Source organism: Culex quinquefasciatus, chromosome 3, assembly GCF_015732765.1.
Source record: "Culex quinquefasciatus strain JHB chromosome 3, VPISU_Cqui_1.0_pri_paternal, whole genome shotgun sequence".
Lineage (NCBI taxonomy): Eukaryota > Metazoa > Arthropoda > Insecta > Diptera > Culicidae > Culex > Culex quinquefasciatus.
The window spans coordinates 56,791,424-56,815,475 of NC_051863.1; the positions used below are offsets into that span (position 1 = coordinate 56,791,424).

Consider the following 24,052-nt stretch of genomic DNA (forward strand, 5'->3'; position numbering starts at 1 on the left):
ACCGGGGGAACCACGCCAGAGGACGTGACTTTTTTGACGTAGGCCACCCACACCCGGTGCCCAGTGTGCGCGACGACCCGGGCCGCGTATTTATCCGCAGTATTTGCATAAAACCAACAACGACAACAATCCAGCCTCGGCAAAAGGAACCAGTTTTTTTTTTCGTTGTGCTGGGGTTTCGATTTTGAGTAGCACGCTCACAGCGCGTGATGGCGATCCAAAGCTCCAAAGCTCCGACGATCACCGATCTGCTTCGTCTCCGTCACCGTTTTGGTCGCGATCGTGCTCCGAGGGTATAAATAGAGGGTTCGTGTCCCGTCGCAGCCATCATTTCCAAAGTGACCGTCGTTCTAAATTGAAAGGGGAGAGAGACGCTCAAGTCTTCTCCGTTGGAAGTTAGTTTTTTGTTTCGACCTCGTGGCAGTGAAAAAAGAGATTGGTGTCAATGTTATTGGTTCGATCAGACTCGGCGCTTAAGTTCGTTCCATCTGTAAGGTAAGAAGATGATTCAGAACGAGGAAGTCCAGTTTTCGAAGGTTGATCGATGTCGTTCCGTTCGTTGTTGTTCTGGGAGTTTCCAGTGAATATGTGTGTGTGTGTTTTTTCCTCCCCATGAAATCAGTCAAACCAGTTTTGTGCGCTCATTCGACAAATCTACATAAAGATAAAACGAGAAATCAATTTAAATTTGTGAAACTTGCAAAACAGACATGTCGAAGAAAGAAAGGCTGATGCAACATGGGCTTGGAAAAGCGTCATCTCAGGCGCGAGTGAGTGCATTCAAGAAGTGAACAAACGAGTTTATTTAATTGTGAAGTTATTCAAATTTATACCACCTCGAAGATCGATCTGACGGTGGATATTGCGAGTTGATATTCGCGGCGGATTAAATTAAAATGTTAAGGATAATCAAGTAACATAATTTGCACTACCATGCGCCTCCATCATGCCGATTTTAAGATTGACTCGATTTGAATTTATTGGGACCTATTTGTGTTGAAATATCGGCGAGACTTTAAAATTCATCTTTTCTTTGTGAGAGACGGTAAAAATAAAAAAAAGTATAAAAATTGAAGTTACGAGTCATGGTTTCAACATTTTAATGAAAAAAGTGTTTTAAAATGCATTATACACCTGTCCAGTTGTTTTGCCATCATTAGTTTCCAAAATATCTAAGTATTGACGAAAATTTTATTTTTTGAGAAATGTACAATTTCATAAAAATGCAAAACATTTTTAAACAAGCCCAAACATGGTAAATATGATTATCAATGCAGAAAAGTGCATTTTAGATTGTTTTCACTTAATTAGACTTCTATTTTCATGGAAATTTTGATGTTTTTTGGAAAAAAAATTTTTCTGCCCCCTGATTTTTCAGAACAATTTTGAAGGGGAGGGGGGGGGGGTGACATAAACTTTGAAAAGTATTTGCAACGGCCTTAAATGAAAAAAAAAGTAATCAGAAATGGTTTTAAGTTATGTTTTTGAGCGTTCATGTACATCATCATTTACAAAAGGCTTTACGACCCAATTGATTTCAGCTGATTGCACTTAAATTTCCATTGTATTCGGACCGATTTTGAAGGGAGGGAGGGTGACCAGACTTTTTAATATATTTATACTAGGCAAAAAAAAACATAATTTTCTAACTATTTGAAAGCAGTATGTGTCTCATTTATGTCTCTTAACTTTTCGAAGTTTTTTTTACCAAGTTTTGGTTTACATTTTGTTGATTTGATAGAATTTTCCTAATCTATCGAGCTTATTATATTTTACAAAGATTTTTTTTATTTAAGAGTGCACGCCCGGCTAATAGTAAAAATCTGGGTGATGAATAGAAAGAATGCGTAACGTGATTTTCGAATGATCCCACTTTGTTTTCATCTACTAAGTAGGAGGCTGTTCAAGCACAAGCATGACTTTTTTCTTACTGGCAAATGAGCTGTTTTATAATCAGTAGTATGTGTTTTATTTTGCCTAGTTTTTGACATTTTTTTGCTGGAAAATTGTGTGTTTTTAAGAGGTTTTTCTTTTTTACGGGTGACAAAGATGATTTTATCTGGCTGATTTTGGAATCTTGTAGCTCTTCCTGGTCCAGCGAAAAAATATCTCAAATTCTAGCGAAGCTGATCCAACAAACAGAGCAGATTTCCACTATACCAGTAGGTTTTCAAACGGAATCAAACAATAAAGACAGCTTTTGGATGGATACAGCCACATCGACTCCATAAACAACTTCCATTCGTAATTATAAAAAAATGACGATCTCGCCTTCAACTTTCTTAAGATTTCACTACTTCACCTCCAGGTTCCAAAAGCCACACATTTTTTATTCTTGCAAAAAAAAAACAATCATTAATCATCGATAACAATACTCTCTACTAGAAATGGGCAAATCCGCTCTTTTTTAGGAGCCGCTCATTTTCGTTCGCTCATTAAAAAGAGCCGCTCTTTTGAACGGCTCTTTCGCTCTTTTTCAAAATATGGATGAAAAGGATATTTTTAAAAATATATTATTTTTAAAGCTATTTCACATTGGAATTATATAAATTATTTAAAAAAAACTAAAAACGAAAAGAAGCCCTTCAAAAAGTGCTTGAAAAGTACACCAAGGGGCTATGTTGGAATTATTTTTTATTACCATTAAAATATTTAAAATTGTATTTTCAATTCCCAAAAAAAATTACTAAAATTTGTTGGAAATTCAATAAATTATGTTTCAAACAAGTTTAAAAATTATACCTTCTTGGAACGGATCTTTCAAAAAACCGAAGTTTAAAAAAGAACCGCGGTTCTTTTTTTTTGTGAGCCATGGTTCGTTCGCTCTTTTCAATGAACCGGCTCTTTGAGCGGCTCGCTCTTTTTTTGCCCACCACTACTCTCTACTTTTGACGAACAGTAAATTGGTTCCATCTTGACAGGTCAAAATTGAGGCCGTTTTGCGAACCACTATTCAGCACTCAGGTAAAAATAGTCAAATTTTATTGTAATCTATTTGTAGACAGTGTTTAAGAAATGATAAACACATTATATCGATTGTTTTCGTAGTTTTGAAGATACTAAAATATTTGTAACAAAAATCTTGATCCATAAGGCTTAGATTGATGATCACGGTTAAATGTCAAATTAATATGCTGAAAGACTGACAATTGAGAAGGGTGTAAGTTATTTCATTTTTGGCCGTACTTTTGGCAAATATTCCTAAATATAATCAAAGACAAAATAAGTAAGCTTAATTTTTGATTTCTGGGCCATGTTATAAACACGATGTTTTGCTACTTGTTGATATATTTAAAGCTTTTAATATTAAAAGCAGCGATAGGAGAATCATCATCAAGAGAAAATCCTTTGACGCTCATCAAGAGAAAAAATCGGAAGGAAACATGGCTCTCCTCTCTCTTGCGCACGAAAGATCAGTAATAAAATAATTTTAAGTGGTGCTAACAAGAAAATTCACAAAAAATCTTCAACTTTGATTTTCTTTGAGAATTTCAGGAGCGATTTTTTGCGTGTTTGCCTCCTCTCTCTTTCGCGGGTGAAGAATGTTCACAAGCGAAAAACAAAATCTCCACGATAAAAAACATTAACCAAGAGATATACAGCTCTTCATAGAACAAAAGTTATTCTAATTTTGATATATGGACAGTAGTGATATTTTATAAATAATGACATCATTTTTTTATAATAAATTATTCAACTTGGCTTCAACAGCAACCATTCTACTGATACCATATCTCTTCTCCCCGTACAGGCTGATCAACAACCTGAGCCTACGCAAGGGCAGCCGTACAGGAAACTCGGGCAACCCGCTAGAATTCCAAGTACTCACCCAGATCCAGTACGTGCCCTGAGGAGGAACGAACTGCGTCAACCCGCCCACGGAACTCTCACACTTTTAAATCCCACCCAAACCGCATCAACACTCTCGATACCAAAATGGTGCAGGACAAGTCCCAGCAGAACAAGCACTCGTCGTCTGCGTACAACAAGCCCGACAGCAAGGCACCTTTCGGCAACGCTCAAAAGATGAAATCTGGAACGACGACGGGTTCGTCCACATTCGGCAAAAAGGAGGATTCTCACGGCAAGGCGAACGCAGCCTGGGGATCCACGTTCAAAAGTCGCGACCATTTCGTTAACATGCATTTTTCGTAACTAGGAACTGTTTAAAATGTTGTTAAAGGCTTTCGGACATGTTTCGTTTGCACTGGCTGGGTTGGGGAGAATTTCCTAACCATAATTGCCCCAATTGCAGCGGTGTGAACGATTCGCAAAAAGATTAATTTTGTTAAAACAAGTAAAACTAACTTATTTGCTTACAAATGCTTCATTTGTTATTTATCCGAAATCCAAAACACAAAAAACGACAAAAAATTGAGTAATCTAGTCAGAGTTTATTTAAAATTTCGCGAACGAACCATCCTACAGAAAACTGTGTCCAAATTTCTAGACCATTTCAATTTTTGAAAGACCTGTGTATGGCAAAGGTTTCTTTAGAGAGTGTGTTGAAAAAAGAGAAATAGAGAGAAGTCGAAAAAGCACATAGAAAAAGGAAAGAGAGAGAGAGAACAGGAAGTTAGGAGATTTGTAGCAATTTGGTCAAGCTGATTAGGGTAAGACGTTACAAATGTGAGCTGTAAGCGGTCACCATCCGTGTGGGCACGATGGCAGAGAAAAAGAAACTTAAAATATCTCGTTTCGCAAATAACCAAATAATTAAACTTTAAAAATAAAACTAAACAAAAGAAACTCCAACCCAAACCGGCTCTAACCTGTTTCCCCGTGGTACTGGGAGATGCTCAGTATCTCGTTTTCGTCCAAATCTGGCTGTTGCTGTTGCTGATGCTGCAGTTGAACGCCCAGTGACAGATTGAGTCGGGCGGTTTGGTTGTCTGCTCCGACGACGCCACCTCCTGCACCTGCTGGTGGCGGCCGCAGACGGGACGGATCCAGCAGAGATTGCATCTTGCTCTGCTTCTTGACCGGCGTACGGCTCGGGGACGATTTGCGGCTGTGGCTGAAGGATTTTAGCATTTTTGCCCTGAAATTTGCGTGTTTTAGAGTCTCTAGCGTTTAGTTATCTGAGGTCTAGCTTACGCATCTGTAATTTTTTTAAGCAGTCTTTGGTACGCCTGATACTCTTCTTCACCAAATTCGTTGGGATCGTGCCGAGCGTGCTCGTACCTGAAACGATATATAATTTCACGTTGATCCACCTGTCGCATCGTTCAGGTATCGTGACCAAGACGACAAGCGGTGTAATCAGTCAGCTGATGACGTCAAAATCCTCGATGCGATTTTATAGGTTTATCACGTTAAACGACTGGCATTCAAAGTCTTCTTTTCACTGTGATTTGTTGTCCATGTACTTGATTTTGCTGCTTTGTCCGTTTCCAGAATTCAGCGTGTTTCCCACATCCCGTTGATGCTTCTTCCTCCCACAACTGCCTTTTTGCTTTGCCTTTCTTCCCAACAGTAGTAAATCCGTCATTGCCATTGCCCTCAGTGTGCGGAGCAACCCTCCTCAGATACTTACATGTCACAAAACTGATGAATCAACCTTTGTCCCGTCCCATTCAACGGTGCAGCCAGCGATACCAGCAGGAACGCTCTCAAACTATCCCGGGGATGCCGAGTCGTTCCGTCCTGTTTGGCGATCTCTTTCTCTACAAGATAAATTCATTAATTAGACTCCAATTAAAAGAAATTAACAAATCGCATCTCACCCAGCTCCTTCACATCGTCCACGGCCTTCATTCGGTAATAGTACGGTGGTAGGTTCGAGTCCGGCCTCAAAATATACTTCTCCCCGTCGTCCTTCTTCGTGTCCCACAGCAGCCTCGGCTCGAAGTAAATTTTCTGAATGGAGTCGATGCGCCTTTCGATCTCCTTCTTGATAGACTTACGGGCGTCGTGGCCGACGGCCACGTGCGGACCCCGCCGTCCTCGCAGCGTGAACCGCACGATCTGACGCTTGGCCACGATAAAACAAATGATGACCGCCAGGACTCCTCCGCCGATGAGGAGCACCAGCATCACTCCGGACAGTTCCTCCATTTTGAAGCTGATGATGCTGCTGCTCTTGGTGGTGGACAGCTCCGGCTCGATCTTTTCGAACATGTGGCCGGGTTGGACTGGATTTCGGATTCCGGACGAGGCAAACTAATAAGCACCGATGGCCACGGGTTGGGCGATCATTTTAGAGGAAAAATCGATAATCTGTTGGAAAGTGTTTTCCTTTGTGTTTTGGTTTATGACAGTTCAAACCGTAAACAAACATGGCTGATGAAAAATTTAAAGGGCGTAACGACGTTTCTGAACTCCAAAGTTGTTTTTTTCCAGAAACTTGAAAATTCAATTCAATAATATTCAAAAATTTATTTGTACTATAATGCATGTTTCAAATAAACAATCATTGCAATCTTAGACATAGATAACAATATCATCCAAATCAATCTTATGTGAAAATCGATTATTTCTAGAGTGTCAATCCCCTTGAGTTACAGAATTAATGAATATCCAGATTTTTAAGCGAAATTGGCGTTCGAATGGTGAACGCCCGAAATGTCAAAATCACGCAGTGGTACCAACATTGCGAAAAAAGTGTGCCATGGCATGATTTTCTAATTTTGGTTCTACTGCGTGATTTTGACAGTTCGGACGTTCACCAATCGAACGCCATCTTCGCTTAAAAACCTGGATTGGCCAAGATATTGACAAAACATTTGTTCTTTTGTTTTTGACAGAAACGCCCATTTTAAATTGGAAAAAAACTGTTGATAAAAGTCCGTTGGAATCAAGGTTTGAATCAACATTCATTTATTTATATATCCAGAGTTTTTCCTCAAAAGGTCCTTTAAACCAAATTTTCATTTTTTTGCTTTTTGGGTGATTTTTAATAGAGTTATCTACGTGCGCATGTATTGCGTGTACGTACACGAAAAAGATTGAGGTTAAATTTTGTACCGACAAGCAAAACAAATGGTGTTCTAGTGTGCGTGAGCTCGGGCTTAGATAACTCTACACTCAAAGTCAGAAGTATCCCTCAAAAGGGTACTTTCAATCCATTAAAAGGATACTTTCTATCCTTTTTTAAAGTTCACCCGGCGTCACCCTTTTAAAAGGGTATGTCAAATTCAGTACATTTTCGATACCCTTTTAAAGGGTGACGACGGGTAAACTTGAAAAAAGGATACTTTTTACTTTGAGTGTATAGAGTTATCTAAGCCCGCGCTCACGCACACTAGCACGCCATTTGGTTTGCTGGCTGGTACAAAATTTAACCTCAATCTTTTTCGTGTACGTACATGCAATACATGCGCGCTTAGATAACTCTATACCCCTGACTCAAGGCGGTTCTAAAAACACGTGTACACTGAAACTGAAAATCGCACTTTGCTGAGTTCGTTTTCGCACCTCCCCATACGATTTTTTCAGTTCAACTACGATTACACTTTTTTGTGTAATCGCAGTCTAACTGAAAAAATCGTATGAAAAAGTTCGAAAAAGAACTCAGCAAAGTGCGATTTTCAGTTACAGTGTACCCAAAAAGCAAAAAATAAAAATTTGTTTTATAAAACCTTTTAAATAAAAAACTGTAGATATTCTGAAGCTTCTGAAGATGATTATTGAATATTGAAGATGATTACACTGAAAGCCCGACCATGGTAGTTTAAAGAAAATTTGCTAAAAATGCTGTTTATTAAATTAACTGTGGCTTTTTGGTGAAAGTAAACGCAAATATGGTAAAATGTACCATGCTTCCACAAAATTGCATGGTAGCAAATACGAAATCATTATCATTCTCTCCATAATCGAGGGTTAAAATTACCATACCGCTCTCGACATAGTAAAACTGACTGCGTTAATCAGTCAATCAAAGCACGGAATGTTTTTAGCAAAAATACGTCGGTGCGTGTTCTCAATTTAACCCTACAATATGGTAGCAACTACCATGGTTGGGTTTTCAGTGTATGAATATTGAACATTCCTCTGAATAACAGCTGATTTGCCATAAAGTTGTATGTCTTTCGACTTTATCACTTTTATGTCATTTTTGGCAATGCCGTTTTATGTTTTGATTCAAACACGCAAAACGTAAACAAAAACATTCAAGTTATGTCGTGTTTCGCGTATTAGATCCGATTTTCATCGTAAAAGTGCCGATAACATCCCATAGCCTTGGCCAACCTTGCAAGCAATGCTTACGCCATGTCCTCCGAGAAGAAATCCCGCCGGAGCAACACCCGAAACCGCGCCACTCCGACGCCGGCAGCCGCAACAGGTAAAGACAGCAGCTGCGACGAGTTGATCATCGACGATTCGATGACGGCACCGGAACAAGAACCGGCCGTAACCCGGGCGGCCAGTTCAACACCGAAGGCAAGTCCGGAAAAGCGGCCGACACCTTCGACTCGCAAGAAACGCCGCCGGCCACGGTCCTGCAGTTCCAGCAGCACCACCGAAGACCTGGAGGACCAGACGTTCGAGGAAACGATCGAGCGGTGCGCCACCAAGAACAACCTGACGCCCGACTGCGTCAAGAAGCTGCTGAAGAAGCTGGTCATGAACGAGCACGTGCTGGCCATCGTGAAGCTTAAGGTGAGTGTTCTTGATTTGGAAGTGGATTTGTTCTAGAATTAACCGGATTGTTTCGTTACAGGAAGAGGAGGAGCAAAAGACTGACCCGAAGGAGGGAACGTCCAAAGACGGCACCGAAGGTGACGACGAGGACGACGAGTTCAAATCGCTCCAGCCGAAACTTACCCGACTCAAAGCTAAGCAGCTCAACAAGCAACCGCTCCCAATCGTCCCGCTCAAAACGACGCTTCCGGACGAGGAGGTCGCCGCCCTGATCCGCGAGGAACTCGGCTCCGACGATGACGACGAAGAGTACAAACCCACCGAGGAGGACATCCCCTCGGACGACGATCCCAACACGACCATTTCGGACATTGATTCCCAACCCCGAACGCCGGCCGCTCCGACAACGCCCGGCCGGATCGAGCAGGACGCCGGCCAGGATGCGTTGCTGTACAGCAAGGATGGTCTGTTTAAGATTCCGCGCCTTCGCAACGATTCGCACTGTTCGCAGCAGTCCGAGCAGGAGCAGGAGAACATTGCGCGGCGAACGCGATCGAAGCTGTGCCTCCAAACGACCGCGATCGAGACGATCGAGTCGACGTTCATTCCGCCCGATATTACGACCGACATGTACGACTTTGACTGCGACATGGATCTGGTGTGGAAGGAGTTTCTGAACGAGTTTACCAAGCCGTTGCGTGAGTTGGGAAATCACTCTTCGTTTTCAAATGAGAGATTCAAAGTAATGATTTATGTTTTTTTTACAGAAAATCACGCCGAGGATGACGACGATACGGATCCGGAATACGTAGCTGCGGACAAGATTCCAAGTAAGATAAAAAAAATCCTTATTTGTTTAGGGGCCAATACGCACCTCCCAAGAAAAGGGGTTAATAAATGGCTTTACGAACAGCCGAACTAAGGAGAGGAAACGATTTCTTGGGGCTTTTCTTCACCCTCTCTGGCTTACTTTTGTTTTAGCTGCTGCCCATTTATCTACTCAAACTGGGCCGTTTCAAACCACTGTTCAAATATGTCATAAAATCGTTCAAATGCCGTACCGTCATCAGGGGTAACATTGGGTCTGGGCGTGAGATTGAATCATACAAAAATGCTGATATTTATATGACCCAACCTCACCCCCAGACCCATTGTCAACCCTGATGACAGTACGTACAAAGTTGTACAACAACAAAAAAAACCATTCAAACAAACCTTGGAAAACCCTATGGAATAATGTAGAGGGAGGTCGATCCGGAGGTCATTTTCAGTCAAAATAAACCTGTCAATTTTACTAAAAAGTTTATTACGCAAAACAGTGTTGCCAAAACATCATTACAGTGTAAAATCATATAAAAGACTACATTTCGTGAGAAGGTATTTAGAATACATATCCAATAATCTAAACAGTAGTGGTTGAAAAGCTCTAAAAATTTCTCATAGTTAGAACAGTGTTGCCAGACCTTCAAATTTGATATTTTAAAAGGGAAATCTTTCAAATACCTGACAGAAACATACACAAAGATCGATCCGGTGGTCCTAAACATTAACAGACCTGGAAATTTTATAGAATTCTTGAATAATCAAAACAGTGTTGCCAAATTATTAATATTCTAATTTGGTACTTTTTTGGTAAGTGTCTTAAAAAGTGTGTTAAAAGGATGTTTATTTTTTTTTAAATATATTGTCTTTTGAACATTCGTGCTCAAACTTAATCCAATTTCTCGAATCATCTTTGCGGTTAACTTCACGCAGTTGGCCTGGCCGATTAGAAAATAAGGATATTGGAAGTAATCACCCAATTCTAGAAGATTCTAGAAGATGCTTCCAAAAAAATGATTACATTTTGAGCTAAAGTAACATCGTCAGCCTTGGAATGTTCATGGCTACCAAAGAATAAAAAAAATATGACAGAATGGTCCTTCAGTAACCTAAAACCTAAAAAATAAATTGACAAGACAACATTTTTTCGACAGGTCAACTATGGCCCCCTTGGAACGAGCTGTCAAGTAGGAACTTTTCTGTCAAGAAGAGTCTCGAAGTAAATCAATCTGCATAATTAACTGAAAAGTGATGAAAATGCATATGGAACATTTATGCACACAGGAGCAGCGTATTTCTATGAAATTTATAAGGTGCTCATAATAACTGTCCAATTGGGCCCTACAATTAAGCTTAAATTTGTGATATAATTGTTCACAACGATTAAGCTTATTTTTCTGAGTACAATGACCCTTAGAACGACCGTCAAGGATTTAAAATTGATTTTAATTCAATTTAAAAAAAAATAATTCACGGCCCTTCTTAACCATAGTTAATCCATCGAAAAAATGTTGTTTTGTCAATTTATTTTTTTGCATTAAAATGAAAAAAAGTGATCAGAAATGGTTTTTAATTGTGTTTTTTACCGTTGTACATAAAAATTTACATAAGGTTTTAGGACCCAATTGTTCAAGATTTCTAAGTAATGTGATAACATAAAATCAATTAATCTATCAGGAGCCTTCGTGGCGCAATCGGTTAGCGCGTTCGGCTGTTAACCGAAAGGTTGGTGGTTCGAGTCCACCCGGGGGCGCGAGTTTCATTTTTACTGAAGTCATTCGTCATCATTCGTTTTTTAAATATCAAAATTTGACGGAAATGATTGTTTGCGAAAAAACATAAATAATCAAAATAATTTAAAGCTAGTGCTAGTGCATTTTACATAGTTTTCATTAGATTGCACGTATATTTCCATTATTTTTCAAGTTTTTTTTTTCAAAAAATATGAATATTGAAATAAAAAGCCATAGTTTCAACATTTGCTTGGAAAAACTGTTTGTGCTGCAAGTGCATTTTACACTAGTTCAGTTGTTTTGTAATAATTAGTTTAAAAAAAATGTAGTGATCTGACGAAAACAAAAATTTTAGCGAATGAAAACTTTTTGCGAAAATTCAAAACATTTTTAAATCAACCAAAACATGCTAAAAATGATTCTAAACGCTCGATAATGCATTTTACATTGATTTCAGCTGATTGCACTTTAATTTCCATTAAAATTTTGAAAAAAATTGCCTCCAACTGCTGCCAATTTTAAAGAGGGGGGGGGGACTTTAAATAAAATTTATATCAGCCCTTTATGTCAATTTTTATAAACAACGATTAAAAACCATTTCTAATCACTTTTTTTTCATTTTAAACTTTTTTTTTTTTTTGACAAGACAGCATTTTTTCGATGGATCAACTATGGTCCCCTTGGAACGAGCTGTCAAGTAGGAGCTTTTCTGTCAAGAAGGACCGCGAGGTTAATTTTCCAAAATTGATTTAAAAAAATCCATTTTAAACTCTTTGTGGTCGTACAAAGGGTCATTGTACTCAGAAAAATAAGCTTTATCACTGTAAACAATAATATCAGCAATCTAAGCTTCATTTTAGGACCCAATTGTTCATTAATTAAAAAGAAATAGACAAAACATATGTTCAAACACATTAAAAACATAGAATTTAATATTCTCATTAAGAATGCCTTTACAGCATCGAAAGTCACAAACAAAATTTATCTGTCCGGCTAGCTCAGTCGGTAGAGCATGAGACTCTTAATCTCAGGGTCGTGGGTTCGAGCCCCACGTTGGGCGCGAGTTCTTTATTGCATTGTTCATTTTGTCGGCTACAACTGTGGATTGGGTTGTGTTGCATTCAAGTCCATTAGGGGATGTAGCTCAGATGGTAGAGCGCTCGCTTAGCATGTGAGAGGTACGGGGATCGATGCCCCGCATCTCCAAAGTTCTTTTTTTTTCTTGTTTATTCAACTTTCAACTAAACTTTTTCTTTCCCCAGTCGACCGCGAGGAACTCCGCGAGGTGAAGGTCTCCAAAAAGGAGCTCAACGAGCTGGTTTCCGAGCTGATCGAGATGAGCGGCATCATCGACGAGTCCTTCCTGGATACGAGTCTCAACACGCTGACCGCGCCGAGCAGCGAAGAGGTGCATCAAAAGAACGACGTTCAGCAGCAGAATTCGAGGTCGGGGTTGAACACTCCGGGCCCGAAGGAGCAACAGAGCTCGAGTGCCGTGTCTTCGGTTGAGCATGTCTCGTTTCAACCGACCAATTCTTCTACGCCAACGGCAGCAGTTCAGGCGGTGAGCCGGGTTCCGGTTATGGCTGCCCAAGCGATACAGTTTCCGAATTCTTTTGGAGCTGCAGACAATACCCCGATAGTTTCGGCGATTCAGCCGTTGTCGGTGGTTCCTCCAGTGCAAAGCGTTTATCCTTCAAACTACCAGCGCGTAATGACCAACGGGCAGTTTTACATCCAGGTTTCGACCCCGGACAAGTCCAGCTACCATCCGTACATTCTACCTTCGGACAAGGTTCCGGTAGCTCCGGTCGATGCAACCTCCCATCTGATCCACAGCGAGCGTCGCTATCGCTATCTGCACAACCTTCACCCAGTGCAGGACCAGTTTCCCGAGGGTCAAACCGGATACACTAGCTTTCAGCTGCAGATTCTGCAACAACAGCTGCGAATGCACACCCAGCTTGCGGCGCAGAACTTCATGCAATGTCACGCTCATCCCAAGTTCTGGAAGATGGCCAGCACGTTTAAGAAAATGCTGACCGATTTGAAAGAGGTCAACGCGTCCGTTAAACCTTGGAATCTGGACCCAGCTCTCGAGTGTTGCCTCAGCTGGGAAGCAGAGCTGGACAAACCCTCGGCGGAGAATAAACAGCTCATTAAATTTCTCATAAAAGATGCAGAAAAATCAGCAAAAGCAGACCGCAACTACCAAGAACGGCGCATGTTTCATCCGAGACTGATGGAAAAGGTGGTCAACTGCAAGGCGTTCATGTACCCAAGGCTACTACCCTGCGCACCGTTCCATGCCAAACCCACGACCAAGAAGCGAATCACACAAAGCGAAGAGCGGCTCATCGCGTTCGGTCTTGAGCTGTTCTTCGAAATTCTCAAAGCCGAACAAAACAGGTGGGTCAAGCACGTCCAGGAAAAGGTCCCGTCCCTCAAGCAGGTTTGCTTCTACATCAGCAAGTATCTCTGCGTAAACTACACCGAGGATCACATTTACGACTATTGTACGCGACACAAGCGGTACTCGTACCTGAACCCCATCAAGTACTACTTTCTGCACTCGAAGGCACCGCCGTTCCAGCATGTGTTGGAAGCGGTCGATCTGCGAAATGTGATTCCGCCGGCATCCTACCAAAAGGACCAGCTGCCCACGATCTGGGGAAAGTACCTGTATTCAAACGCGAGGGTAAGTGAAGTTAAATTGTTTTTTTTATCGATATCATTTAAAACTGAAAAATAAAAAGTAAAATATATTACACACCACAATAACTTTACCGAATTCGGTAGTTGAAAAATCGGTAAATCGTCTGTCAAAATGACCGAAAGTTTACCGAAATTCGGTAGTAAGATGAACAATTGTGAACATTATTGCCAAATTTCGGTACCTATTTTACCAAATTGTGTAGTTTTCAGTTTACCGAACTGTTCGGCAGTTGAAAAAACAGTCCAGACTCGATTATCCGAAAACCTCGGAAAAAATTTACTTCGGATAATCGAATCACGAAAAAAAAAATTGTTGTTGTCTATTTTTTTATTGTTGAGCTTAAGTATGACCCCTAAACTACGTTAAAGTGATTTATAATTTTTAAATCCAAGATGGCGGTCAAAATGGGGGTGACGAAATATTGAAAAAATCGCAGAACTAAAATTTGATGTTTAAAACCAGAAAATGAAAAAAAAAACGAAAAAAAATGTTTTGTCCATGATTCGATCACAGAGTAACCCAGAGGGAGCACTGGCATTTAATTTATGGTTGCGTTACGCGGTACATCGTGGTACATCCCCCCTTCAGCAACACTGTTGATTGTCTCCGAGAAAGATAACGTTTAAAGCGATACATTTTTTTTTTTTGCGGCAACCATGTGCTATATTTAGCTGTCAAATTTTTTAACTATCTCTCAATCAACAATGTGAATTTTCTGACGACTATCGCGGACACATCCGGTACGTCTGAAGTTTGCTGGAAGTGTCGGAAAAGTACCAACTTGGAGCTGTCTAGGAACCACCTCTTCCCACCGGGTGGGCCATTCCGCCAAAGAATTACCTGTTTTGGATGTTTCATGCTGGCAACGCTGTACCAGCTGTGGCTCGAACAGACCAAGTTGTAGTTTCGCGTAATAGATTCCAAATTCGAACCCCGACTCATGGCCTATATACAATCACACTCGATTTAATTAAATTATTGTAAATTTAGTATTATTGGATTAATCTTTTTTAGTTCAATTTAATTCAATTTCGATAAATATAGTTTAAATGTTACCATTTTATACTAGTTTTATTCAATTTAAACTGAATTTAAATTATTTTAAGTAAATTGAACCAAATTTCAATAAATTTTCCTAAATTTTTAATTTTAACTAAATCTTACTAAATAAAACTAATTTTGCCATGATTTAGTAATTCAAAACAAAATTTGCTTATTTTTAAGTTCTATTCTATTATTTTGACTTCTTTTGAGCTATTTGGCTATTAAGTTTTGAGCTATTTTAGCTAATTTTAAATTAATTGACCTTATATTATCAAGACAAAACTGGACAAAGTTATTTTAACTAATTTGAAATTTAAAAACAAATCAATACCTAATTTATGCTTATTCAAACTAATGTTTACTTATTTTGACTTGTTGAAACTAAATTCAATTATTAAACTTAGCTAAATTTAACGTAATTTAACTTAATTTTACTAAATCTAACTAAATTCAACACAATTCAACAAAAATTAACTAAATTCAGTGAAACTTTAATAAATTTGACCTAATTGAACTTAATCAAATTTATTTAAATTTAACTTAATTTAAAAAAAAATTGAACTAAATTCAACAAAAAATATGTCAAGTTAATTTTCTATTTAACATAACTAAATTAACCTTAATTTAACATAATTCAACTTAATTTAACTAAATTCAACACAGTTTAACATAAACTAACTGAATTCTACTAAATTCAATAAAGCATAACTAGATTTGACCTAATTTAACTTTATTTTATATAAATTAAACTTAATGTTACAAAATTTATCGAAATTAAACAAAAATTAACTAGATTCAGTTAAATTCAATAAAACTTAACAAAATTTCACCTGAATCTTAACTTAACTTACTTTAACGCAATTCAACGTTGTGTAACTTAATTCAACGTTATTCAACTGAATTTAACTTAGTTTATCAAAATTTAACTTAGTTTATCAAAATTTAACTTAATTTAACTTGAATTATCCTAATTTAACTCAATTGAACTAAATTTCACTTAACTTAAGTTATTTTTCTCGAAATTTATTTTCTCTAATTTATCTTTATTGAACCTAAAAAAAATAACCTAATTTACCTTAATTGAACTTGGTTTATTTTAATTTATCTTAGTTTAAATTAGTTCAACTTAATTTAAGTAATTCAATTTAATTTTACTGACCTTAACTTTATTTAATTTTATTTAAAAAATAACTAAATTCTAAATTTAACATAATTTAACATAACTAAGGCTAAGAACAAGATTGTCCGTCAGGCCTGAACGCAAATGCAAAATTTTGCGCCTGTCATCATAGTCATCATCGACCATTGAACAAAGCAACCCCTGCAGATTGTTCGACTGACAGTTGATGGAAAAATCGAACTGGCACAGCGTTCTGCGTTCACCACTGCGTCGAACGGACAATTTTGTTCTTAGCTTAATGGCCTATCTACAATCACTTAGCTTAGAATAGTTAAGTAAAGTAAAACTTAGAAAATGTACACAACTTACGGCCGTCATCCACAATCAACTTAGAAAATTTGCTGGGCTGATATACGTTGCTATGCAGTTGTTTGTTTACCTTTGATATGGAAACGTCAACTTACCGTAGATTTTGAAATTTTCCAAACCATACGTCAAGTTTCTAATTTTATTCCTTTTCATTGTAGAAGATCAGATTCATTTCTGTGAGTATTGTTGTATAGGACCCCATTGTACCGCTGTAAATAGAGCCCAAATGACAGTTCGGCTGTTGGGCCGACGCTCAGTCAGCGAGCGCATTCTCTCCGCAACAGCGGCCGCGGCTACTCCGGTGCTGGGGATTCTTCTAGGACGATGTCGGGTGCTCACATTTGGCGATCCTGCCAGGAGGAATAACTTCCGGAACACTGCCGGTAAATTTTAAAACCTGCTTCATGTCCTGGAGAATCCCCAGCACGCGGATGGATTGTGTGTGTTTTGCTTGACAAAGAGGAAGAGGAGTGGAAAAACAAGAGAAAAAAAAGTGTTCAAGCTGGTGGAGGTTATTTGTCAACCCTTGACTGACCAGGATGAGCATCGTTAACCTTTGGTAAGCCGGGAGCGTTTTAGTTTTATTAAAAGAAATGGAACAGTGAAATTTTGGAACATTTGACAAAGTGTAGAGCTTACAAAGTTTCTGGTCTGAAAGTGAGCTGGAAATTTGATTGAGGCGTGGCGAAAACTGCAAGGCGAGTATTTGATATTATGGAATTTAAAAACAAACACTTTAGTGTAATGTGTTGTTCTCCGAGCATGTACTTTCAATGTCATCCGTTGAGTGCAACAGTGTCGTCGCCTACTTCGGTAACATCGGCGCGTACTCATCACTCGGGTGTGCACAAGTGCAAACAGAGGAGTGAGTTTTCTCAGCCTAAATCGTGATACAGAGCGAGCGTGCGGCAGGTTCGCCTATGTCCGAATGCACTTCTTTGATTCTTGTTAAAGCTTCAGACTAACTGGGACGACCGTAGGAAATGTTCGTTTACGAGTCAAACTGAAAAGGCCTCTAGAAAATGTCTGTTTACGAATCAGACTGGATGTGGAATTGCATCAAGGAAATGTTCGTTTACGAGTCGAACTGGAAAGGTCTCTAGAAAATGTCTGTTTACGAATCAGACTGCATGTGGAATTGCATCAAGGAAATGTTCGTTTACGAGTCGAACTGGAAAGACCTCTAGGAATTGGCTGTTTACGAGTCGAACTGGAAAGGCCTTTATGAAATGTCTGTTTACGAATCAGGCGGGATGTGGACCGGGATGAATTGCCTCAAGGAAATGTTCGTTTACGAATCGAACTGGAAAGGCTTCTTGGAAATGTCTGTTTACGAATCAGACTGGATGTGGAATTGCATCAAGGAAATGTTCGTTTACGAGTCGAACTGGAAAGGCCTCTAGGAAATGTCTGTTTACGAATCAGGCTGGATGTGGACCGGGATGAATTGCCTCAAGGAAATGTTCGTTTACGAATCGAACTGGAAAGACTTCTTGGAAATGTCTGTTTACGAATCAGACTGGATGTGGAATTGCATCAAGGAAATGTTCGTTTACGAGTCGAACTGGAAAGGTCTCTAGAAAATGTCTGTTTACGAATCAGACTGCATGTGGAATTGCATCAAGGAAATGTTCGTTTACGAGTCGAACTGGAAAGACCTCTAGGAATTGGCTGTTTACGAGTCGAACTGGAAAGGCCTTTATGAAATGTCTGTTTACGAATCAGGCGGGATGTGGACCGGGATGAATTGCCTCAAGGAAATGTTCGTTTACGAATCGAACTGGAAAGGCTTCTTGGAAATGTCTGTTTACGAATCAGACTGGATGTGGAATTGCATCAAGGAAATGTTCGTTTACGAGTCGAACTGAAAAGGCCTCTAGGAAATGTCTGTTTACGAGTCGAATTGGAAAGACCTCTAGGAAATGTCTGTTTACGAATCAGGCTGGATGTAGACCGGGATGAATTGCATCAAGGAAATGTTCGTTTACGAGTCGAACTGGAAAGGCCTCTAGAAAATGTCTGTTTACGAATCAGACTGCATGTGGAATTGCATCAAGGAAATGTTCGTTTACGAGTCGAACTGGAAAGGCCTCTAGGAAATGTCTGTTTACGAGTCGAACTGGAAAGGCCTCTAGGAAATGTCTGTTTACGAATCAGGCGGGATGTGGACCGGGATGAATTGCCTCAAGTAAATGTTCGTTTACGAATCGAACTGGAAAGGCTTCTTGGAAATGTCTGTTTACGAATCAGACTGGATATGGAATTGCATCAAGGAAATGTTCGTTTACGAGTCGAACTGAAAAGGCCTCTAGGAAATGTCTGTTTACGAGTCGAACTGGAAAGGTTTCTAGGAAATGTCTGTTTACGAATCAGGCTGGATGTGGACCGGGATGAATTGCCTCAAGAAAATGTTCGCTTACGAATCGAACTGGAAGGCCTCTTGGAAATGTCTGTTTACGAATTACACTGGTTATGGACAGGGACGGTCGCTAAAAATTGTTCGTCTACGGGACTAAATGTGATCATCACTGATGATATACCGCATTTACGAATTTCTAGGAAAAATCCACTGGAACAAAGTGCGATGGGACGCTACGTGGCTCGGTCTTAACGCGGGGAGGGATGCCTACAATCATGGATGAGATTTGATTGTTTTGGAGCGGACGCAGAATTGATTAACATTGAAAATCAAACGAATTAATCGCGTTGTGGGATGCACGTGAAGAACAGGACTGCTTGGAGGAAAAGCGGAGGTGGTGTGGCGAATACAGTTAACTTCATCCATCGGAAGTTCAGTTTATTTTTATTTATCCACGAATGGGTTCCATTTCTTGTGCGTATACTAATAAGAGCAGAATACGAAGAGAAGGAAGACGAGCCCAGCCGGCCTCGCAGGCTCGTTGAAGTATTAGAGATGTCTAGTGGACAAAGATTAAGTAGGCAAAAACAGATTCAATTTCGATGGATGTCTATAAGAAGTCTCGATGAAATGCCTAGAAAAACTCGATTAAATTTTACGAAGTTTTCTTTAATACGATCACTTAAAAAAATGTCTTTTGCCCATACATGATTTTCTTTTTAAAACAAATAACAGTTTCAAATATAGGAGCAATACGTATGGAAATATACGCACTTTGTAAGGAAACTTGTAAAAGACGCCAAAACACGTGACTGTCGAAGAGTTAGTTAAATTCTTTCTCGATAGAGTGGGTGGTTAGCCAGTCTCTGTGATGCCTGATGGAGGTAGCATCATAAGAACAGTTAGTTCACGTGTTCTTTTGCGCTTCTATTAAAAAAAAGTTTCCATGCGTCTTACATTTTTGTGATACGCTGATTATTATATTTATTATGATTATATATTATTTCGGTTCCAATATTTAAACAAATTGGAGAAAATAACGTAAGAGATTTGTATTTTTTAATCATTACCCCGGAGAAGAGGGAAGATGTGAGTATTGTTGTATAGGACCCCATTGTACCGCTGTAAATAGAGCCCAAATGACAGTTCGGCTGTTGGGCCGACGCTCAGTCAGCGAGCGCATTCTCTCCGCAACAGCGGCCGCGGCTACTCCGGTGCTGGGGATTCTTCTAGGACGATGTCGGGTGCTCACAATTTCCATTGATTCAAACTCCTAAGCTAAGTGAAATTTTCTAAGTTAAGTGATTGTAGATAGGCCATAACGCTCAAAACATAACGCTGAAAGCCGCTACCTTTCCAAAGGGTATACAAGTAACGGAGCCAAAAAATTTGACTGCTTTTGTTTGGACTGTTCTCTCTGGATTACTCTGTGGGATAATCGTTACCAAAAGGAATCAGCATGTGTAGGGTACTATTCTGAACAACTTGTAGAAGGAATTTTGTCAAAATATTGATAGCGACGCAAAATTTATATCATTGAATGAAAAATCATGGCAATGATGGAAGTCTTCACGTTAAGCTAAGAACAAGATTGTCCGTTCGACGCAGTGGTGAACGCAGAACGCTGTGCCAGTTCGATTTTTCCAACAACTTTCAGTCGAACAATCTACAGGGGTTGCTTAGTTCAATGTTCAATTACCTGCCTTCGAGTCTGCCATGATGACAGGCGCAAAATTTTTCGTTTGCGTCCAGGTCTGACGGACAATCTTGTTCTTAGCTTAACGTGAAGACTTCCATCATTGCCATGATTTTTCATTCAATGATATAAATTGTTTGATTTGGATATCTGTTTGACGTGGAATCACTGTAAATTAATATGAGGGAGGCCTAACTACCTTATAGTTGATAAAATTTTCTTTTTTCGTTTTATTTTTTTAAATTTTAGTTATTTATATGATATTTTGACCATTTTTTGTGTAACATTCTCATTGTGCTTGTTTCTGTAAAAAAAAAATGACATAAAAAGACATAAACGTCATCGACATCATTCATTATGCGTTTTTGACATGTTTACCATAACAAAAGTGCAATTTAACATCAATCGTTAAAATTTTCGTTGCTGGTAATTTTTCAAATAAATCAGGAAATTCATCAACAATTCCTACATATTTTCCCCTTTCCAGCTCGCCAAACTGAACGGCTGCCCCGACGTATCAACGTTCCCAATAAAACCGCTGCCAGCATCCGCCAGGAAGCATCTTCCGCCAAAGGATTCCAACGTAAACATCACCATCAGCGTAATCCTCGATCCGAAACAGCAGCAGCCATCCGCCCAATCAGCGCCACGGGACGTGGCCAGCAACGACGGCGACGAGTCGACGTTCCAGATCAACCAGCAATTCCTAGACCAATCGTACCACCCGGTGAAACCAACGTCGTCCCTCGCAAGCTACGTGTCCAAGTTCAAGCAGGACTCGTCGCAGGAATCGATCGAGGTGGTAGAGTTGGACGCGTCCAAGGGTGACTCGAGCCGGAAGTGCTGCTGCGGCTGTGATTGCCACGGGAGTTTGCGGGAGGACTGCGACTCTCCACACGCGCTGTTGAGGGGGCAGAAGCGGTTGACGGAGTACTTTCAGCGGACGCCGCGGAAGAAGGACGAGGAGGAAGAGGAGGGGAAGGTTGGGAAGCGGGGGGTTTTGAAGGAGAAGCTGTGGCGGATTTATAGGACGTTTTGGGATTTGCACGGGCCGGGGGTAGAGTTCGGGTTGGGGGTGTTGAAGAAGGTTCAGCGGCACTGTGAGTTGATTGTTGGGTTTAGTTACTTTTTGGAGGATTTGAGAAAGATGAGTGCGAATCACGCGGGGAGGAATGTGGGGGATTTGGGGACGGTGGATAACGGAGTTGGTCGGAAGTTTATGAAGGTGGAGCAAGTCGAAGAGAAGGACGTCAACTACGCGTATAATTTTTTCGAGAAGGTCGAAGAAACGCTGCTGGCAGAGAACAAGCATGCTCAGTACGAAAAGTTTTTGGAGATTCTGCAGAGTTTCAACGAGAAGGAAGATCGCGTTGCGGACTTGTATCGTAAAATGGAAGAACTGTTTCTTGGTGAGCATCCGGAGTTGTGCGATCTGTTTCTGACGTTCCTGCTGCCAGGTCAAGCCGCTGAGGTGGGAAAGTTCTTTGAACACTTTATCCTGACCAACGCCAACGATTTTCTGGCTAAACTGAACATTTACTTCGCCAAACAGCCCTCTCAAATCAAAAAGATCTACTCAAGTTTAAATGATCTCTCAAATGAACCAAACGTCAGCATGGAACAGATCAAAGCTCGAATCCTCCCCCTCCTAAAAGGCAATCCCTTTTTGATCGAGTGGTTCGTCCAGCTATTCCCGGAGGAGAAACCCCCGGAAAGCAACAATCTCTCCGACTACGAAGCGATTTCCATGAAGAAGCTCCCCCTCCCAGACTATACCGACCCGAACGAGATCTACGAGGACGTCCCGTTTGTCGAGCTGTCCCAGGAACCGACGGCCGGCGAGAGCACCGTCTGCGGTACCAAGTACATCCAGGGCCGGATCGTGTTCGGAACGCTGCCGGCGCGGTTATCCTTCCTGGCGCACGAAGCTGGAGCTGCGACGCCGTCCGCCGAGGAAGCTCCGCTCAAGGGATGTGTCCACGCGGTACGAAACGTCGACAAATCGAAAGCCGGCCCGAGCGGTTTGGAAGAAGAGAAAGATGCCACGGTTGATATCCCAACCGAGGATGTTCGAGACGAGCAGCCGCGGTACAAACTCTGTGACGACGCCGCGTTCAAGGCGCATGCCATTCGACTGAATCCGCTCGTGCACGGCGGCAAAGGCGTCAACTATGCCGACGTGGCGCACCTGCTGGTGCCGGATCCGGAGACTTCCGGTGAAAGGTAAGCGTTCAAGATCGTTTATCAGCACATCGCAACTAACTAACTTACCTCTTTTTCCTCAATTTCCCAGCAGCAATCCCGCCGACGAGGACAAACCCACCTCACCAAAGAAGCAGCAGCTCAAAGGCACCGTCCCCAAAAAGCGCATCAACTCCCCCGTCAGCAAAAAACCCGGAACCGCCGGAAAGAGTTCTCCAACAACCTCCAAAAAGGCCACCCCAACCGTACCCGCCGACTCCAAAGTGATCTCCGTTTCAAAGAAGCTCAAAAGCATGGTCGAGGCAACCTCGTCGGAAGCTCCCCCGGAATCACCACTTCCAACGAAACGAAAACCACCCACAACCCCGACCTCCTCGCCTTCCGCTGTACCGGCCAAGAAGGAGAAACCCCTCCGGAAGCACCCTTCCGACGAGCAGCTGGAAGAACAGCAGCAGTCGGAGGAGCAGGTGGAAACGAGGGAGCCGGAACCGCCGAGGGAGGAGCCTAGCTGGACCAGGGACGAGGACAAGGTAATTTTGGAGGAAATCAAGAATGGGTACAGTTCGGTTGAGGAACTGCTGGAACGGATTGGGGCCAGGATTGAGGGGAGAAGCGGGGGGCAGATACGGACCCGGTATGAGTTTTTGATGGAAGTTTTGAAAAAGTTTCAAAAGACGACGTGAGAGAGGGGAGAATGGCTAGTGCTTGTGTTAATCGTTGAATATTTATTAAAATATCAGTTTTAAGCCCAATTTTATTGCACTTTATCTAAGATATCACCTGACCTTATTTACAAACTTGTTTTTTTTTTTTGTTTTTAATAAAAACCATGTTTTGAATCAACAGCCAAATATCAAAACATAACATTTCTTTGGAAAATCACTCAAATAATTGAAAACAATTATTTACCTTATTAATTTATTCAAGGCACCGAGTTTTTTTTTTTGTTTGGCCATTAGGTTGACCTACACCGTGCTAAAGTGGTCACAAAAATGGCCATTTTCGTCATTTTAGCAAAAACCACTTTTTTTTTCAAAAAATCATATCTCCCCTCCATTTCAACCGATGTTAGCTGTCTTAGATGCAAAAGAAATGTGATTAGTTTGGCTATTTGATAAAAATAGTAAGAAGTTTCAAAAATATAAAAATATAAAATGGCGTTTTGACCGAGTCTGGATCAAAGAGCCTATGTCTGATAATATGTTTATCGGATTCCTCGGAAAAATTCACGCATAAAAAAAAATTGCGATGTTGCACCGTACGTTTCCGAGATATGAATTTTTGAAAATAAAAACTGAGTTTTTCGACGCGCCACCACGGTGTGTTTCCTAGAACAAACTTAAGAAAAAAAAAATCGGCAAGTCTGATATTTGGCACCATGAAAGAAGAGCTCTTTCCCGACATTTTG

At 40.6% G+C, this 24,052-nt stretch overlaps 3 protein-coding genes and 3 non-coding genes across 8 annotated transcripts; 5 read left to right on the plus strand and 1 right to left on the minus strand.

Moving 5' to 3' along the window:
• The first annotated feature begins 316 nt into the window (after positions 1-316).
• On the plus strand, positions 317-4,323 carry LOC6039707. The gene is made up of 2 exons (XM_001849211.2): positions 317-495; positions 3,752-4,323. Exons 1-2 carry the CDS (start codon positions 446-448, stop codon positions 3,849-3,851), a joined length of 150 nt encoding a protein of 49 aa, XP_001849263.2. The 5' UTR covers positions 317-445; the 3' UTR covers positions 3,852-4,323.
• A 51-nt stretch (positions 4,324-4,374) lies between these two features.
• Positions 4,375-6,273, minus strand: LOC6039706 (protein C1orf43 homolog). Of its 2 annotated transcripts, none has more exons than XM_038262535.1 (5): positions 5,727-6,273; positions 5,537-5,666; positions 5,098-5,184; positions 4,773-5,041; positions 4,375-4,472 (listed from the first exon to the last, which is right to left on the minus strand). In XM_038262535.1, the coding sequence occupies exons 1-5, from the start codon at positions 6,118-6,120 to the stop codon at positions 4,447-4,449; spliced, it is 906 nt and encodes a 301-aa protein (XP_038118463.1). In that variant the 5' UTR covers positions 6,121-6,273; the 3' UTR covers positions 4,375-4,446. The 2 variants fall into 2 exon arrangements, with proteins under 2 accessions (XP_038118463.1, XP_001849262.2); XM_001849210.2 differs by having other exon boundaries at positions 4,375-4,491.
• Positions 6,274-8,091: 1,818 nt separating this feature from the next.
• On the plus strand, positions 8,092-23,396 carry LOC6039705 (GON-4-like protein). 2 transcript variants are annotated; one of them, XM_038262341.1, is made up of 6 exons: positions 8,092-8,601; positions 8,663-9,281; positions 9,351-9,413; positions 12,401-13,836; positions 20,930-22,665; positions 22,736-23,396. In XM_038262341.1, the coding sequence occupies exons 1-6, from the start codon at positions 8,212-8,214 to the stop codon at positions 23,325-23,327; spliced, it is 4,836 nt and encodes a 1,611-aa protein (XP_038118269.1). In that variant the 5' UTR covers positions 8,092-8,211; the 3' UTR covers positions 23,328-23,396. The 2 variants fall into 2 exon arrangements, with proteins under 2 accessions (XP_038118269.1, XP_038118270.1); XM_038262342.1 differs by having other exon boundaries at positions 22,739-23,396.
• Trnan-guu lies at positions 11,085-11,158 on the plus strand. Its single transcript has one exon. It is a non-coding gene; the product is annotated as a tRNA-Asn (tRNA).
• Trnak-cuu lies at positions 12,126-12,198 on the plus strand. The gene has a single exon. It is a non-coding gene; the product is annotated as a tRNA-Lys (tRNA).
• Trnaa-agc lies at positions 12,272-12,344 on the plus strand. Its single transcript has one exon. It is a non-coding gene; the product is annotated as a tRNA-Ala (tRNA).
• Positions 23,397-24,052: the final 656 nt, after the last annotated feature.

Bases quoted from the DNA above. Each gene is read 5' to 3' on its own strand.
- LOC6039706 (XM_001849210.2), bottom strand. From the start codon at position 6,120: ATGTTCGAAAAGATCGAGCCGGAGCTGTCCACCACCAAGAGCAGCAGC. The intron at 5,042-5,097 runs GTAAGCTAGACC...CGCAAATTTCAG, and splicing joins CTTAAAAAAATTACAGATGC to GGCAAAAATGCTAAAATCCT. The intron at 4,492-4,772 runs GTTAGAGCCGGT...CACTCTCTAAAG, and splicing joins CCAGTACCACGGGGAAACAG to AAACCTTTGCCATACACAGG.
- LOC6039705 (XM_038262341.1), top strand. From the start codon at position 8,212: ATGTCCTCCGAGAAGAAATCCCGCCGGAGCAACACCCGAAACCGCGCC. The intron at 8,602-8,662 runs GTGAGTGTTCTT...GTTTCGTTACAG, and splicing joins TGGCCATCGTGAAGCTTAAG to GAAGAGGAGGAGCAAAAGAC. The intron at 9,414-12,400 runs GTAAGATAAAAA...TTCTTTCCCCAG, and splicing joins AGCTGCGGACAAGATTCCAA to TCGACCGCGAGGAACTCCGC.
- LOC6039707 (XM_001849211.2), top strand. From the start codon at position 446: ATGTTATTGGTTCGATCAGACTCGGCGCTTAAGTTCGTTCCATCTGTA. The intron at 496-3,751 runs GTAAGAAGATGA...CTCCCCGTACAG, and splicing joins AAGTTCGTTCCATCTGTAAG to GCTGATCAACAACCTGAGCC.